At 30.5% G+C, this 18,463-nt stretch overlaps 1 protein-coding gene across 2 annotated transcripts in view; it reads left to right on the forward strand.

The window, feature by feature from the left end:
• Nucleotides 1-18,463, forward strand: part of LOC127706852 (oxysterol-binding protein-related protein 8-like) — a 79,992-nt gene that overhangs the window by 57,001 nt on the left and 4,528 nt on the right. For both annotated transcript variants that reach the window (XM_052211570.1, XM_052211571.1), the window contains exons 10-19: nucleotides 122-193; nucleotides 2,435-2,547; nucleotides 3,040-3,121; nucleotides 11,397-11,495; nucleotides 12,953-13,049; nucleotides 13,513-13,611; nucleotides 14,218-14,315; nucleotides 15,719-15,844; nucleotides 16,297-16,397; nucleotides 17,440-17,625. In XM_052211570.1, coding sequence (XP_052067530.1) covers nucleotides 122-193; nucleotides 2,435-2,547; nucleotides 3,040-3,121; nucleotides 11,397-11,495; nucleotides 12,953-13,049; nucleotides 13,513-13,611; nucleotides 14,218-14,315; nucleotides 15,719-15,844; nucleotides 16,297-16,397; nucleotides 17,440-17,625 — 1,073 coding nt within the window. The remainder of the gene's footprint in view (nucleotides 1-121; nucleotides 194-2,434; nucleotides 2,548-3,039; nucleotides 3,122-11,396; nucleotides 11,496-12,952; nucleotides 13,050-13,512; nucleotides 13,612-14,217; nucleotides 14,316-15,718; nucleotides 15,845-16,296; nucleotides 16,398-17,439; nucleotides 17,626-18,463) is intronic.

Consider the following 18,463-nt stretch of genomic DNA (forward strand, 5'->3'; position numbering starts at 1 on the left):
AATTTTAGTTATCAATATAACTATTTACTATTTATAAATGTTAGGTCAAAGTCTCTTAGGTTAAAAGTAAAAAAAAGAACAGCTCATGAAAATTAGATGAAAGAAACTTATTTATTTGCAGCAAGGAGATGCCTGCCAAACAGAAGAGGTAGATGATGAAAACAAAAGCTTGATTTGGACACTTGTTAAACAGGTAGATAGATGTTTTACTCCATGGAGAGTAAATGTGGCCCTTACTCCTTCTGTGCCTGGTAAAAAATACTTTACTTTTGATAGAAATAAGCCCTTTCCCTCAGCCCTGTGATTTTTCTTATGTTTTGTTTTGTTTTCCAATTCCTTACTTGGGACAGACACATATACTTGTGGCAGAGTTGAACTAGTTTTATAAGTTTTTGATTATGTCAATCAGTCAGTGTAAGAACTAGTAAAAGAAGAATGTGTCTGAGGACACGATGCCCCCACTCAAGCTAAAAACAAATAAAAATGGGACAGAGGGAGGGATGGAAGGATGGAAAGACGGTCGGTCAAGGGTAACACTTAATTCCCCCGTCGCCTACGGTAGGGCATAAGAATACAGTTAAAAAGAAAAACTAATTTAAACTAAGAAAAAGAAAATTTTATGTAATTCATAGTAAAAAATCATGTAGAATATACATTGCACTGGTAGGCTTGTGCAATATAAAAATCTCAGGACGATATTCACAAATATTCATGTTATTGAAGCTTATAAATTATTGGTGTCATTTTTAATTGTATTGAATAATGATGCTTTATGAAATCATGACCTTTGACAGTTTCCATTTATAGAATTGTGGCATATCAACAAATCTAGTTTTGACTACAGTTTATGTTAAATTAAGTTTTAATAAAGTGTTGATTGATTTTCCCCCTTTTGTTAAGTTCACACAGTTCCATATTTAGTTTTTGGTAAAGCACATTTGTCCAATATTATATTTGGATATTATGTTTCACTCAGAAAATTAACTCTACATTCCATTTTTGTTGTTCTTTACTTAGGAAAAACATTTGTGTATATGGCTTTCATGCTTGTGGAAGGTATTCAAGATTAACATATCAATAATAAATTGACCTTAATACCCAACCTCTCTGCTGTAGATGAATTTAGTATCATGAAAATGAACTAGTTATTATGATATGCCCTACTTCAGGAGTTGGGGCTTTATTGCGATCATCTTGTTCATTCGTTTGTCCAACAAATAATTCAAATAAAAATTTAGTTGCAATAAAGTACTACTGAAGAGATTGACTTCATATTTGGCCAGCAGCTTGAGAGTGATGATTGTAAAGTGTGAGCACTTTTCGAGTCTGTCATATACCTACTTCTAGTTTTCCGATACTTTGAAGGGGTATGCCTAACACAACAGTGCATTTTTGTCTTGCCTTGACGGAGTCAAAAAGCAAGACATAGGTATGCTGTTTCCGGCGGCGGCGTCAACAATGTATTAGTTTGTGATTAGGTCTAGTTCATGATGAACCACTAGTGGTAGGTCAATGATATTTGGTATGCAGTTGCATTAGCATTGGCACATCTCATTACCATGGAGATAATTTGGCCCCGCCCCCTCAGTCAAGGTCTATTGACTTTGAAACTTTTCATAGTTTACATGTATTAGTTTGTAATTAGGTCAATTTATGGGGAACCACTAGTGGTAGGTCAATGATATTTGGTATGCAGTTGTATAAGCATTGGCATATCTCATTTCCATGGAGATTTTTCGGCTCTGTCCCCTTAGTCATGGTCTATAAACTTTGAAAATTTTGCTAAGTTAACATGTATTAGTTTGTGATTAGGTCAGTTCAAGGGGAACCAGTAGTGGTAGGCCAATGTTAATTGGTGTTCAGTTGTATAAGCATTGGCACATCTCATTTCCATGGAGAATATTTGGCCCCGCCCCCTCAGTCATGGCCTATTGACTTTGAAACTTTTGCTTAGTTTACATGTATTAGTTTGTGATTAGATCAGTTTAAGATGAACTGCTAATGTTAAGTCAATGATATTTGGTATGCAAATGTATTGGCATTTGCAAGTATCATTTCCATGGAGATTATATAGCCCCACCCCTGTTCATGGTTCATTGACTTTGAACTTTTACATAGTTTACAAGTTAATGTTTGTGTTTAGGTTTGTTTAAAGGGAACGACTTATAATAAGTCAATGGTATTTGGTATGCAGTTGTATTAGCATTGGCACATCTCATTCCATGGAGATTTTTTAGCCATGTACCTTCAGTCATGGTTCATCGACTTTGAATATTTGCATAACTTACATGTTAAAGTATTGCTATTTCAATTTCAACATTTGCATTATCAAAATTACAAAAAGGCGAGACATATCTCTGTGATAACAGTTTATCTATGAAGTTAATCAGATTAAAGGATATCACATAAATGTTTTGAAACATTCCATTTTCAGGTACGACCTGGGATGGACCTATCAAAAGTGGTTTTACCAACATTTATCCTTGAACCACGGTCATTTCTGGACAAATTAACAGATTATCACTACCATGCCGATATATTGTCAGAGTAAGTTAATTGTTCATATCAAAGTTCAAAAGTGAAAGTTAATGACCTTCATACAAACAATTAATTGCAAATCATACAAACAGTTAATTGCAAATCTTTAAGAATGTTCCTTTTCAAATTAGTAATTTTATTACAAATGACTAAGAATCATTCATTCCTGCACAAAAGCTCTGGTTTGCAGCAATAAAGAGAGATGATAACTACTCATTATTTCATTGTATTATCCCAATTAAAATTGATGCACTTTTAACTTTTGTAAATGTTCTGTAAGAACGAAAAATTAAGGCAATGTTTTTAATGTGAATTATATTTCAAGATGAAATTCTTAAGAATTTAGATTTAATATTTACTGTTCTTTAAAAGGTGTCACTTTGGAAACACATTTTTACACAACTGTGTGAATATTTGTGCATAACAAAAGAAGGTTGTTTTTTTTTTTATATTTGGTGTCTGTTATTCACAAATTTGTTAACTAAGTGTCTACTATTTCAGTGCTGTGACAACAGAGGACCCATTCACAAGAATAAAAATGGTAACAAAGTGGTATCTGTCAGGGTTCTACAAAAAACCTAAGGTAACTGAGTAACTATATTGTACTTTCAGGACTTTTAAAAAAAAAATGTAATAAACTCAACAAAGATACCAGGCTTATAATTTTTTACACCAGAGACGCTTTTGTCTATAAAAACTCATTAGTGATGCAAGAATAAAAAAGTTTAAAAGGCCAAATAAACCACAAATTTGAAGAGCATTGAGGACTCAATATTCCGAAACATCTAAGATAATCTTATTTCTTGGGTAGAAAATCCTTAGTATTATAAATGATGGTATTTATGAGATTCTAGGATTTGCTATTCCACAATAACAAGAAATATAGGTTATTTTGATACTGATAAATTGGTATGTGTCAATTTCTATGCACAAAAAAGATAGGAAACTTTGTATAAAAATTGTATGCGTCTATAGAAATAAATTCCCAACATAATTTGATTTATAGATCAGAAAAACAAAGGAAAATAATTTAGACTGTATACTCTGAATAACTAGTATGATATTGCCCTTAATTTTGCATGTTTTAGTGTTATCTTTGCCCTAAGAAATAACTAATTGGAAACAAAAGAGAAAAAATATCCTATTGAAATTTTGGCCAAAAAACTCAAAACAAGACTTACTATTTGCTGGTCAGATTGATTTTGGGAAAGACGGCTTCAAGCCGTCAATTCCCTATTTGGTTGGCCAGACTTCCAGGTAGCACGGTAGTATTTGCATTCCGGAATTTAGATTGCTCTTTTGTGTACCCTACCTAAGTCAATGTATTTGAACAGTGTGATTGGACAAAAAATACAGTATCAACTGAACATATTTTCCCAAACTGAGGGATGAATCAGGTGTAGAAAAATATGAAATAATTTTACATACAGGTGAAAATGAATTTTTGAGAATTTTTTTAAATTTTGTATTCACTGCATGATAAAAGACCTAAAAGCACTAGTGGCCTTAGGTTTTTAAAGATAGCAAAAAAAGTAAACGGTCATGATACATATTTAAATTAATTTCTGAAAATTATAATGAAAGTACTTCAGTAAACTGTGTACATAGAATTTTGGGCAGTGCTAGAAAGTAGTGAAAAGTTTAAAAAGGCTATCATTATCCCTTATGGGCCAGGAAATACTACCGTGCCACCTTAACTGGAATATATATGTTTACAATAAATCAATAGAGGTCCTTTTTTCACCTATACAATTTGTAAGTTTATCAATAAAAAGTTGATTAAGGGCAACTAGAATAAAAACAGCCCTTAAATTCCACCCCTGGGAGTGAAAATTGCTGATTCAGCAAATTTTGCCTGATCTGTGGGTAATAATGTAAAAATTTAATTATTTTTTATGTAACTTGCAGTACATTTTTAATAATAAATGTTTGCTTTAACTTTTCGCAGTGTCTGACACATGTGCAACAACTGGAATTTGAGACGCGACATATTTTAGTTGTCTGTACGTCCTATAATTTTCACCGAATTAAGTAAAGTGCATAATTTTTTATTTTTTTCCACACAAGTACAGCTATACTAGTTTTCTTTAGGTTTAATTTGTAGTTCTGTGGTAACATGGCACCAGTGTGAGCTTTTTTGGAACCAGTAAGTGGTTTAGGGGTCCTTACTTATTCATTTAGCCCTCATATTTAGCTGAAATAGAGATAGTATTAGGGGTTTCTTTACATTGACAAGACAATTATTTGGACAAAGAATGTGATTAAGATTGTATATCAGCAAGATTAAATAGTTTATTCATTTTCCATGCAAATATGATGAATTGTTTTGATTTTCTGACCCTGAAATACACAATAAAGGTATATTGATTATTTAAGGGGACATAATTTAACTTAATGCATACATGAGAAATAGACAAACAGTCATCTTAGAGATATATTCTAGTACATGTATTGTCAAAAAGACTTTAGAATAATAGTTAACTGCCATCTAAAGAATCTTGTTAAATTGCCTTCATGATCTGGAAATGCTTAAAGGAATGTAAGGCATGCTGTAAAATGTGGAATGGACTTTACTATCATTTTTCATGATTTGGTGCTTAAACTGTTTCTTTCAGTCAGATTAACTATAAATAGAGTTGGCAATCCAATAATTCCTCCTGAATCATCATGTTTTACTTCTGTGTTGATTTGAAACATCATATATTTGGGTTTTGTTCACTCCTTAAGTAAAAATGGCAAGATGAAAAAAAGGTAAAATCTGCCAGCTGGGGTAGGGGTATAATCTTTAAATTTTTTGGGGTAAGGAATAAGTGCAGACTAGTATTCTTTATTGTAATATGTTTCCTAGTAAGAAGTCTATGCATCATAGGCAGGCATGGGGTAATGCAAATTTGTAATTGTAATGCATGGTAATGCATTACATTTTTCCAAGTAATTGCATGTAATGTGTAATTCAGCAATTTTAGCATTACATGTAATTGTAATTTCATGCATTACATTGCATTAAATGGCATTACTTTTTTCTGATACTATAAATATATCTTTTAACAGATTGTTTAACAAAAGCAGAATATAAGATTTCTTGATTAACTAAAAAGTTATCATTTGAATATTGATTTTCTATTTATTTTTCACACTTTACCCACTTGTACTTAATCATAAAGAATGGGATTATCATTTTCTTACTTAGTTTTTATACGACCGCAAAAAAATTTTGTGGTCGTATATTGGTATGACGTTGGCGTCGTCGTCGTCGTCGTCGTCGTCGTCCGGCGTCGTCGTCCGGCTCCGGCGTCGTCGTCCGAATACATATTGGTTTTCGCACTCTAACTTTAGTTTAAGTGAATGGATCTTTTTGAAATTTGACCATAAGGTTAAATACCACAAAAGGAAGGTTAGGATTGATTTTGGGGGTTATGGTACCAACAGTTAAGGAATAAGGGGCCAAAAAGGGGCCAAAAATGAGCATTTTCTAGTTTCCAGACAATAACTGTGGAACGGTGTATGGATCTCTCTGAAATTATACTACAAGTTTCCATACCACAAAGGGATGGTTAGGATTTGCTTTGGGGGGTTATGGCTCAAACCGTTTAGGAATTAGGGGCAAAAAAGGGGGAAAAACAAGGTTGTCCTGGTTAATGGACAAATACTTTAGTACAAAACATAATTTAAAGCAGTGTAAGGGAGATAAATCAAATACATCATTGAAATTATCTCCCTTACACTGCTTTTAAATTATGTATAAAGTAATGGTTAATGAACAATAAAGATAATCTAAAACAGTGTAAGGGAGGTAATCCAAATACAACGTTTTGGTTACTTCCCTTACACTGCTTTTAAATTATGTTTAAAGAAATGCATATTTATAAAGGAAGACCAGTAAAAATATCTTCAAATGTTTTCATCTTTTTTTTTTACAAAAAAATCCATATGAAAGATTTGACACTATATTTTTATTAATTCTATTATAAAATAGATTAAGTTAGCACTATGGTAAATTTAAATGGGTAATTATGGTTGCCTACTCCATTGGAAATTTGAATTGAGATTATGACCATATCTTGAGGGAAAGAATTTTTTTGGGGGAAAAAGGGGGGGGGGATAAAAAGAAATTGTGGGGGGCCAATTTTTTCTCATTTCAGATTTCAGAAATTAAAAAGAATTATTCTTCAAATATTATTTTTTTTTCAAATTTCAAATATTGAAAAATTTCAAGAAGTAATCTTTAATTGCACAGTATGGCGCATTAGATTTGTAAAATCTTTGATCACATTTATTTATTTGTTATGCCAAATCTAACAGTGTATTTAGATTTTTAATTTTGGGTCCAGTTTTCAAATTGGTCTACATTAATGTCCAAAGGGTCCAAAATTAAACTTTGTTTGATTTTAGCAAAAATTGAATATATGAGGTTCTTTGATATGCTGAATCTAAACATGTATTTAGATTTTTGATTTTTGGCCCAGTTTTCAAGTTGGTCCAAATTGGGGTCCAAAATTAAACTTTGTTTGATTTCAACAAAAATTGAATATATGGGGTTCTTTGATATGCTGAATCTAACCATGTATTTAGATTTTTTATTTGTGGACCCCGTTATCTAATTGGTTCATATTGAGGTCAAAAGGGTCCAAAATTAAACTTTGTTTGATTTCATCTAAAATTGAATTATTGGGGTTCTTTGATATTCCAAATCTAACCGTGTATTTAGGTTTTTAATTTTGGGTCCTGTTTTTTAAATTGGTCTACATTGAGGTCCAAAGGGTCCAAAATTAAACTTAGTTTGATTTTAACAAAAATTGAATTCTTGGGGTTCTTTGATTTGCTGAATCTAAACATGTGTTTAGATTTTTGATTATTGGCCCAGTTTTCAAGTTGGTCCAAGATAGGGTCCAGTATTTAAACTTTGTTTGATTTCAACAAAAATTGAATATATGGGGTTCTTTGATATGCTGAATCTAAACATGTATTTAGATTTTTGATTATGGGCCCAGTTTTCAAGTTGGTCCAAATTGGGGTCCAAAATTAAACTTTGTTTGATTTCAACAAAAATTGAATATATGAGGTTCTTTGATATGCTGAATCTAACCATGTATTTAGATTTTTTATTTGTAGGCCCCGCTATCAAATTGGTTCATATTGAGGTCAAAAGGGTCCAAAATTAAACTTTGTTTGATTTCATCGAAAATTGAATTATTGGGGTTCTTTGATATGCCAAATCTAAACGTGTTTTTAGATTTTTAATTTGGGTCCCGTTTTTTAAATTGGTCTTCATTGAGGTCCAAAGGGTCCAAAATTAAACTTAGTTTGATTTTAACAAAAATTGAATTCTTGGGGTTCTTTGATATGCTGAATCTAAACATGTGTTTAGATTTTTGATTATGGGCCCAGTTTTCAAGTTGGTCCAAGTTGGGGTCCAAAATTAAACTTTTTTTGATTTCAACAAAAATTGAATATATTGGGTTCTTTGATATGCTGAATCTAACCATGAATTTAGATTTTTTATTTGTGGGCCCCGCTATCAAATTGGTTCATATTGAGGTCAAAAGGGTCCAAAATTAAACTTTGTTTGATTTCATCAAAAATTGAATTATTGTGGTTCTTTGATATTCCAAATCTAACCGTGTAATTAGATTTTTAATTTTAAGTCCCGTTTTTTAAATTGGTCTACATTAAGGTCCAAAGGGTCCAAAATTAAACTTAGTTTGATTTTAGCAAAAATTGAATTCTTGGGGTTCTTTGATATGCTGAATCTAAACATGTGTTTAGATTTTAGATTATGGGCCCAGTTTTCAAGTTTGTCCAAGTTGGGGTCCAAAATTAAACTTTTGTTTGATTTTAACAAAAATTGAATATATGGGGTTTTTTGATATGCTGAATCTAACCATGTATTATGATTTTGGACATTGGACCATAATAGGTAAATTAAAAAAATTCAAGTTCTTAGACCACATTCTTTCTGTGTCAGAAACCTATGCTGTGTCAAATATTTAAAAACAATCCAAATTCAGAGCTGTATCAAGCTTGAATGTTGTGTCCATACTTGCCCCAACTGTTCAGGGTTCGACCTCTGCGGTCGTATCAAGCTGCGCCCCAGCGAAGCATTTTATTTTATTTCAATTTATTTCATATATTTTCCTGCATAAAAAGATTGATATTTGAAAAGCATTACTGTAAAAGTGTTCTATTGTTGTCAAAAGATCAGAGAGTACCTTGTCATAATTAAATAACAGATAATTGAACATTGTCATAAAACACTAATTAGTTTGTTTTACAATCAACAACATTTGGTCATAAATTAAGTTCAGTGTTTATTTTATAATTAGGAAAGAATTTCTCAATAAATATTTTGATTGAAATTAAAAAAAAAACAAAAACAAATATATATTTATAAAAAGAAAAGTTAACATTAAGTTAAGATTAAACTTCATCTCTGTCACTTCTTTTTAGAGAAACACATATATGTATTATATGTTGAAACTTTAAAATCAAAGAAAGAAGAGCAACCAACTTTGTTAAGTTTTGTGAAACAGTCAGGTAGTCCGAAATATCATTGGGATGATCCTAAGCAAAAGGAGGCTACAGATGCATTAATTCAGTATACTGCTGGTGATTAACTTCTGTTTGCTACAATTGATAGCCAAAACTTCAAGAACGTAAAAACTTGACCCAAAATTTAACATTCCAAGCAGAAAACATCTCTCATCTAAACTTATTCATACTAAAGCCAAGGATATGCTAGAATCTTTTGTGATTTCATGTTGTTTTTCAAAATGCTTGATTTTTCTTTTCACTTGGTAATAAAATTTAAAAATGTAATGTGTAATTCAATGCATTACTTTGCAAAAGTAATTGTAATATAATGCATTACTTTGATAAATGCATGTAATTGTAATTTAATGCATGGTTTTGTCAAAGTAATTGTAATGTAATGCATTACATTGCAATGTAATTCGCCCCATGCCTGAATTCATAGGTTTTATGACTGGTTTCAAGTTTGTGATGTCTTGGTTAAGGTAGCACGGTAGTATTTGCATTCCGGAATTTTGGTTGCTCTTTTGTGTACCCTACCTAAGTCAATGTATTTGAACAGTGTGATTGGACAAAAAATACAGTATCAACTGAACATATTTTCCCAAACTGAGGGATGAATCAGGTGTAAAAAAATATGAAATAATTTTACATACAGGTGAAAATGAATTTTTGAGAATTTTTTTAAATTTTGCATTCACTGCATGATAAAAGACCTAAAAGCACTAGTGGCCTTAGGTTTTTAAAGATAGCAAAAAAAGTAAACGGTCATGATACATATTTAAATTAATTTCTGAAAATTATAATGAAAGTACTTCAGTAAACTGTGTACATAGAATTTTGGGCAGTGCTAGAAAGTAGTGAAAAGTTTAAAAAGGCTATCATTATCCCTTATGGGCCAGGAAATACTACCGTGCCACCTTAAAGCCTCTCACGTCAATCATTTTGTGTTTTTAATTGGAAAACACCTCAAAATTTCATACTGAATTGATGAATTTGGGAGATAAACAAATGAACAGATGGACTTTAAACACTTTTTTATACATTTCCCTTCTATTTCTCGTGAAATTATTGTATCTTGAGCTCTCCCTTACACTATTTAAGTTTGTTTTACAATCCAGAAAAATCAGTATAACGAAATATTCTAAATATATCCAACCTAGTGACGTCATGGTTGGAATTCCACACTATGTAGAAGCAGGGATATCCTTGACTCATGATTAAAATCATTCACAGAAATCGTGTACGATTTTAAAATCGGTATTTGTTTATTAAAACATAATTATGTTTGCTGTAGATGATTCAAACATCAATGCTTTAATTTGTAGGTCAACTTTCACGGTAAACAATGGGGATACATGAGGTTGGGGAGAGAAACGGTAGTTTTTATTCTTTCTGTAACTGTATTGAGAATCTTCCTCCAATACAGGAGCACCTCAATTGATGAGTATTTATCCACCTAAATAAAAGTTAATGTATCTGAACACATAAAATGTGACATTTATTATATGATAAGTAGTCTTCCATTAAAACAAAATTTTGTGTACCAACATAATCATTGTAATGGTAAAAAAATTATAAAATTTTCAAATGTTGCTTTTTGTAGTTTAAACATATTTATTCACGAAATTTACAAATATATCAAAATGTAGGATCTGGAAACAAGCTGCACACAGCTTATATCAATCTGATTGATTTTTGTAAGTACATGTATCCCTGTGATGAAAGTTGTAACTGGGAACTTTATCAATGGAAATTTAAAACTGAATTGACTTTTCAGTCCTCACTTTCTTGATAAAAAATTAAAAATCTGAGAGCACTGTCACAAAAAATAGAAAATGGCCTTAGCCTGCAGTTCAGTGGTACACATAAAAAAAAAAAATATATTGTAGTAGTTATTAAATGATAGAATTCAATTGAATTTTAGATAATTAACTTTCAACTGTAATCAAATGCTTTGATTTAGAAGGTGCCGATCTCTTCCATTGGTCCAAATTGACTCCATGATGATTCTTGACTAAGGAAATGAAATTACATTAAACAACAATTAATTTCAATATTGTCAACCTTTCTACATGTTCTAGCTGTTCTTTTGCTCATTATTTGTATGAAGACTATCAAAAGATACCAAAAAAAAATTAGAAACAATGGCCGTCTTTTCCCTCAGAGCTCTTAAGCTCTTTGATTGTACAATTACACTAGCATTTATTGTTTTTTTTAATTAAAAAAAACTGCTCCAGTACAATACAACTTTAGATAGCAACTAATAAATATGCATAGAAGATTAAACCCATTGTAATAAATATAATTTAGTGAGTTTTTCTTTACAGGGTCTAAAGAAACCATACAATCCCATAATAGGAGAGACTTTCAGATGTTACTGGCATCACCCCAAAACAAACAGTAGAACTTTCTATATAGCAGAACAGGTAATTCAAAAAACTAAAAAATATGGTACTATCAATCAATAATCTTTCTATCATCTTTATTATAAAGTCTACATTTTTTAGTGCTATCATATGAACCAAAAATACCTCCTATATAAGTATTTGTTAACACTTATTTATGTATGTCAGGTTGTATGTTTATTTACCAACATATGTCGGCATACTAGCCAACTTTTCTGATTAAGAGGTGATTTCATGAAAGGTGTTGACCTGATCCTTGTAGTCCTCATTATATAAACTGATAACAACAAAACAGGCGTATTTTCAAATTAGATAAAATGGCATCTGTATCTTCTCATTCAAAACCATAGTATATTAAATAAAAACCATGTATGACATTTATTAGAGATGCATTAAGTCAGTTATACCAAAATTCCCATTTAGATTTTGAGAAGTTGACATGATGCATATGTCAATAATGTAATTTTTATGCACCCAATTTTTTCATAGTTTTATTTATCAACACAAACTTGATAGTACCTCTTTTCATGTGTTCTTATGTTTTATCAGCAATTTGTACATTTTCTGTTTGATCTAAGTGACTAATATCATGGACAGAGCCTGATACTAGAAAAATATTAGGCAATGATGTCACATATTAGTGCAGCAACATCACACAATCATATCTTTCCGCTTCAATTTGTCAAGGAAATCATGCGACTTCATTCATACAACTTAACAACTATCATATAGTTTTGTACGTGTAAAAATAGTTTTACTTACTATTTCATTTTATTTCATATTCTCAACCAAAAAACATATTGTAAGACAAATTGCTGATAAAAAGAATAATGGCATTTTATTTTTTGATACTGACTTCAACAGATCTAATATCAGCCTATCCTAGCGGGTTCGCTTATGCCTCATTCACATGTACATTTAAATCGAATGACGTCATTTTTTTTTTCGTTTAACATTGGTTTGTGCAAAATAACAAGAAAAAAAATGTTCTTGGATAAAATAGTAAAACCCTAGCCCTGTTATTGAAATGAGTAGGAAAAATTATACTGATAAATGCCATATCAGACCAAGAGAACAAGATTGGAGATGTTATTGGTTCTAAAATGGTTGTTTGTTTTAAATTATAATTAATTAATTGATAATACGAATTAAAAGTTAACGTCGTTCAGACAGTAAAGCGAATTTGACGCGCATTGCAAATCGTATTAAAATTTACATTCGGACGTAAAACGTTTCGAATGTGAATTAAACTAATTCAAATTGGTTAATGTGAATCAAATTTGAAATTCGTGTGAACGCAGCATTAATATTCTTGCTGATAAAGTCAATATCAAAAACAAAAACATTTTTCTGTACATATACAGTATTTTACTATAAACAAGGCTTTTTACCTACTTTTGAAAAGCACCCTTTACATTGCTATTCTTACAGGACAAAAACACTGTAAAGTATTTAATTACCAAGTGTTTTTTTCCCAGATATCCCATCATCCTCCAGTCTCAGCATTTCATATAACAAACAGACAAGATGGCTTTAGTGTTAGTGGCAGTATTCTTGCAAAGTCAAAATTTTATGGTAAGAGTTTAATTATAATACATTCTTCCTGTTTTGGAATAGTGTTGTACAATTTGGGGAAATCCTAGTGATCACAATACTATTGCATTTTCTGGTCCAACTATATGATAATGTCAAACTGACTCAATTGTATTTGGATAGAGTACTTGTCTTGAGTGTGGAAGTTGATGAGTTAAATCCTCTGCAGTTTCAAACTTAACACTTTGATATTGGTATTTGCTGCTTCTCCGCCAAGCAAATTGCATTTAGGAGATATAATAATGTGTCCATGTAGGGTAACATGTAATCTTGCCGCCGTCAGTCCATTAATCAATTTGAAGTTTATTTCAGAAAAAGCATATTTGTGTTATCTTGCAATAGATAATTTAATTTAAAAGTCAGAGAATCAACACTTACAATCAGATCATCTCATTTAATTACAGTAGATATTTACATAAATATAAAAAATGCAAATTTCTTTCAGGTAATTCTTTATCTGCTGTTTTGGATGGTACTGCTAAACTGACATTTTTAAAAAGGGGAGAAGATTACTTCATCACAATGCCATATGCCCATTGTAAAGGTTTGTTGATTATTATTAAAAAACCTGGAATAGAAGTGAAGAATTTTCATTAGTTGAAAATTTTAATTTCAAAGAAATCAGTTTTCTTATCATTTTATATGTAGAGTCTGTGACATTTATGTCAATAAAGCAAGACATAGCCATCCTAGATTCTGTCATCAGTGGCATCATTATTTAGGTTCAGTCTGTGGTTTAAGTTTTTTTTATACATCAATTACTTTGTCAAACCTTCATGGAATTTTAGGAAATTTGGACAGAAGCTTAGTTATGACCAAAATACAGTATTCAGAGCAAAATTTTGAAAAATATTTATTTTCATTTTTCTGCATTTAACTGATAAATGAACTTAGTTTTAGTTTTTTTTACATTTAACAAGTAGATACAGTCTGGTGATTTGTTTTGCTCCATGTTAAAGGCCTCACTGTGACTTTTAGATGAAGAACAGCATAAAGGCGTAATACCCAGTGACAGCTTTCGGATTATTTTTTAAAACAAATTTTTACTTTTATGAAAATGGTTTTAACTGTCAACTGAAGACCTTTAAATCTGAACAAAACATTTGTGTTTCTAGTCTGGTTTTAAATGTCATATTTGTTTTATTTGCAGGTATTTTGATCGGTACATTAACCATGGAAATGGGAGGAAAAGTATCAATAGGTTGTCCTAAAACAGGATATAAATGTGAAATGGAGTTTAAATTAAAGGTAAATGAATAAAAATTAAGTAAAGTATCATTGGTGTTTTTAAATTTTAAGTTTTTCAATTTTACAAACAAAAATTGAAAGCTTACATTAGTCCAAAAACCATTAAATAATTATTATCTACTCTACTACAGAAATTAAAGTAGAATTTTGCAAACATTGGAAAAGCAGTATTCATTAAATAGAATTTTATTATGACAAATATTGGTTTGACATTGCAGCATCTACCAATCTGTAAAACAGTTTTCTTGCAAGTGATTATTTTTATGTGACATTGTTACAAAACAAAAAAATAAAAACTTGATAGCTGTTGCATTCAAAATTGCTGAGAAAGAACTGATATAAATCTATAGTAAAGACTGCAGAAGCATATGTTGTTACACTTGAGAAATATTCAGTATAATTGCAAACAAATTTTACATAACTTCTGTCAGAATTTAATAAGAGATTGGCCAGTTGCATTGAAATTTGTTTAAAACTAGTGTATTAGCTTTAAAAAACATTTAATCTTGTATATATTCGTTTTACTTAACAAATGTTGCCATAGTTTCCTATAACTTGCTCAAACAGCTCATCTATAGAAAATGAAGGATCATTGGTGTATGTATTAATGAAAAAAAAAACATATATATAGCAATTTTTATACATTTGACAACTCTGTATAACTGATGGTGTTATATATTACATTGTATTCCTCTGTATGTAAATATTGATTATGCAGATAGGAAATCAACATTTGATTGGTTGAGACTATTCCACTTGACATTGAACAAAACTTCATATTCCCCTCTGAGTATCATATTCCCCCCTGAAATGTCGGGACTATCTTGTGCGACGTTACGTAACATAACGTTTATGACCGTTTTTTTTTTTAAAGTGATAGTATAGTCACTTTTGCGTTCAAAACTATTTCAGATGTAAAAACAAAAAAGAGAAAAAATGGAACTTGTCATAGAATAAATGATAAACTTTTGATTGGTATTGCTTATCAATGTGTATGTCGAGTTTAGCTATAAACATGTTAAAAGCAGATATGAAACATTGTATGGAAATTAATATTTTATGTTTGTGAAGTTATAAAAAGTATAGGCAGTGGAATAAAACATTCATTACCCTTGGCGATGCCCTCAGGAAATATGATTTTTCTTGGGTAAACAAATCTTCATATCTCACTCAGGAACATTAAATAAATGTCTAGTACACAAATGTATTAATATCTTTTTCTTTATTTACATGTATTTTGCTAGCATCCATTAGGAGTATGGTGTATGATCCACTAAAAGCAAACCTTAAATGCTTCTTTGTTATGATATATGTTTGACAAACTTAAATTGTACATTATAAATTTTTATCATGGTCAAGTATTGTTAAAGTTCAGCCAAATATTGTTATGTTTATATTTTCAGCCATTTCTTGGAAGTGGTGAAGCATCAAATAGAATTGTGGGTAAATTCAAATGTGGTTCAGACACAATAGCAACACTTGAGGGACACTGGGACCAGGAAATTCATTATAAAGATAAAAGTTCAGGGGTGAGTACAAATTTAATGTTATAATATGAAGTATAGGCAAACATGAAAAATGAAAAAATGACTTAACAGTCAATACACAAGGCCTGCAGAATTTTAGCTAGAATACAACACTATATTTTACTGAGTTCACACTTCATTAGAGACAAGATTCTTGGGCTACTTGTTAAACATAAAAAAAACTAAGTCCATTTATCAGTTTACTGAAATGTTCATTGCTACGAGTGTTTTTACTCTTACATTTTTTGTGAAAAGAGTTGCTGAGGTAAATTAAATTAAAGGGGCGAGTTGATTTGTTCAGAGGAGACAAAATCATAGAATAACTGTGTCAATGTCAACAAAACACCACTTTTCATTATGGAAGAGTACAAACTTTAAAATCTGACTGTTTCTGTAAAATTAATGTTTTCAATCTGCAAATTAATAATCTGAACAATTTGTTTTTATCTGTTTAGGATGTATCTTTATTTTGGCAACCAACACAAGAAGTAAAATCTCAAAGATTAAAAAGATTTACTGTTCCATTAGAGCTGCAAGGTGATATGGAATCAGAAAGGTTGGTTGTGTATAATATTTCTTCAGATGCGTCTTCTTACAAATATTGTCTTTGAAAAGAAAAAAAAACCAGAAAGATGACACAATGGTATGATATTAATTGAAACAGTGTAATAAAGGTTACTTTTTTGTGAAAAGTAAGTTAATAGGAGTCATCATTGATCATTGATAGGAAAATTATTTTAAATTAAATGAGTAATTATTATAAGGCTATGTTTTTGGTCCCATGATATTAAAAATTCAAAAGTTCTTTAGAGCTTATTTCCTAATGCATATAGAATGAGACTTGGGTTGGCTTGCATGCATTGTTTGTATAAATGTTTGCTCAAGCATTGTAATTAACATTAACATCTGCAAACATTATAAAAAGGTGGAGTTAAACCTGTATACATTATACTTAAATTTGATTAGATGTTATCCTGGAGGTTAGGAATCTAAATATAATGTATACAGGTTTAACTCAGTCTATTTATATTGCTTGCAGATGTCAATCCTAATTACAATGCTTGAGCAAACATTCATACAAATAAAGCAAGCAAGCCAACCAAAGTCTTACTCTACAAGCATTAGGAAATTAGCTCTAAATCTATCAACTAACAACCTTCAGATATTCTCTAAACAACAGTTCAGGTATCAGTATTTATATTTTTGATTTTGTCTTTAAGTTTACCTTAAACATTCAAATTCTTGTATGCAAAGAAAAAGTTTAAAAACTACCAAAACAGCCTCAATAAAGCATGTTGCTCAAATTTTAATTTTTCCCTACAATATGTGTAAAAAACTGTTTTAGGTAAAATTTGGCAATTTCAAGATCTGTATGTCCACAAAGTGACATTACAAATGAAAATTTGCATTAATTGAACGGATTGTATCACCCTTTTAATAAAATTTATATATTTTTGGAGGGATTGAACTTCAGGTGCCAAAAATGTATCATAATTCCCCTTATTTTAGATAAATACCTGCCTTTTTGGATGTTTTTTTTATCAAGTATTTTAAAATGGAGTAATTGTTTCTACATGACCTTTTCTGCATTATTTCAGACTTTGGAGGAATGTAAGTGAGGCTGTGATCACTTGTGATATGAAATCTGCAACAGAAGAAAAGTTTATTCTTGAAGAGCGCCAAAGAACTGAAGCAAAGGAACGTAAGGCTAAACTGTTGGAATGGGTCCCTGCATTGTTTGAAAGAGATGTGCTGACTAATGATTGGGTCTACAAATTCATAGAGTAAGAAATGATAAATATTAGGCAACCCTTAACAAATTCCTTGTTTGATGTTGCCTACCAATGCCTTGTAGGGTTGGGTAGGTAGGTAGGGATTTTGTTTTTTTTTGGGCCAACAACATAAGTTAAATATTTTAGACAAGAAAACGATGCAAGAGCAGGAAAAAATCTTTGAAAAAAAATTTGTATTTAGGTTGGTAGGTAGGCAACATCAAACAATTTAAGTTTTATTTTTGGCTTTACATAATCAATATTAAACTCTTTGAATAATTCCAGAATTTAAGCATAAGCATGGTGCTACTGTTATGCCTCACTCAAATTTTTAAGGATAATTTGATTTTAGTAGAAGTAAAAGATAATTAATAGAAATATGATTTGATTTAAACCATGCACCAGGAAAAATAAAATTCTTTGATTTTAGAAGTGTTAAGCAGATTTGATTTTGATTTAAACAAAATATTCTGTGAAGCGTTTATAAACAACACTCTATCTGAAATTTTTACACCAACATCATTATGGCATTAAATGATTTATTGTGCTGCTTTTTGTGCCACACATTGTCAACAATTGAATTTGATTAATTAGGATTATATTATTTCCAAGTAAACTTATGGATTATTCTAAATCTCATTTTAAAGATATGCTGGATTGTTTTAGGGTAAAGTAAATGGTGATTTTAAATTGACTACATCTTTGCAATGTTTCTGATTCTTTTATGCATTAAACAAGGATTAAAAGGAGTGGAAACTTATCTGAAACTTACTTCTGCTGGATATTGTATACACAACATATATTTATTAAAAATCAAGTAATTCCCTGTTTTTTATTCTATTGAAAGCTG

This window comes from Mytilus californianus, unplaced genomic scaffold (genome assembly GCF_021869535.1).
Source record: "Mytilus californianus isolate M0D057914Y unplaced genomic scaffold, xbMytCali1.0.p SCAF_6, whole genome shotgun sequence".
NCBI classification, from domain to species: domain Eukaryota; kingdom Metazoa; phylum Mollusca; class Bivalvia; order Mytilida; family Mytilidae; genus Mytilus; species Mytilus californianus.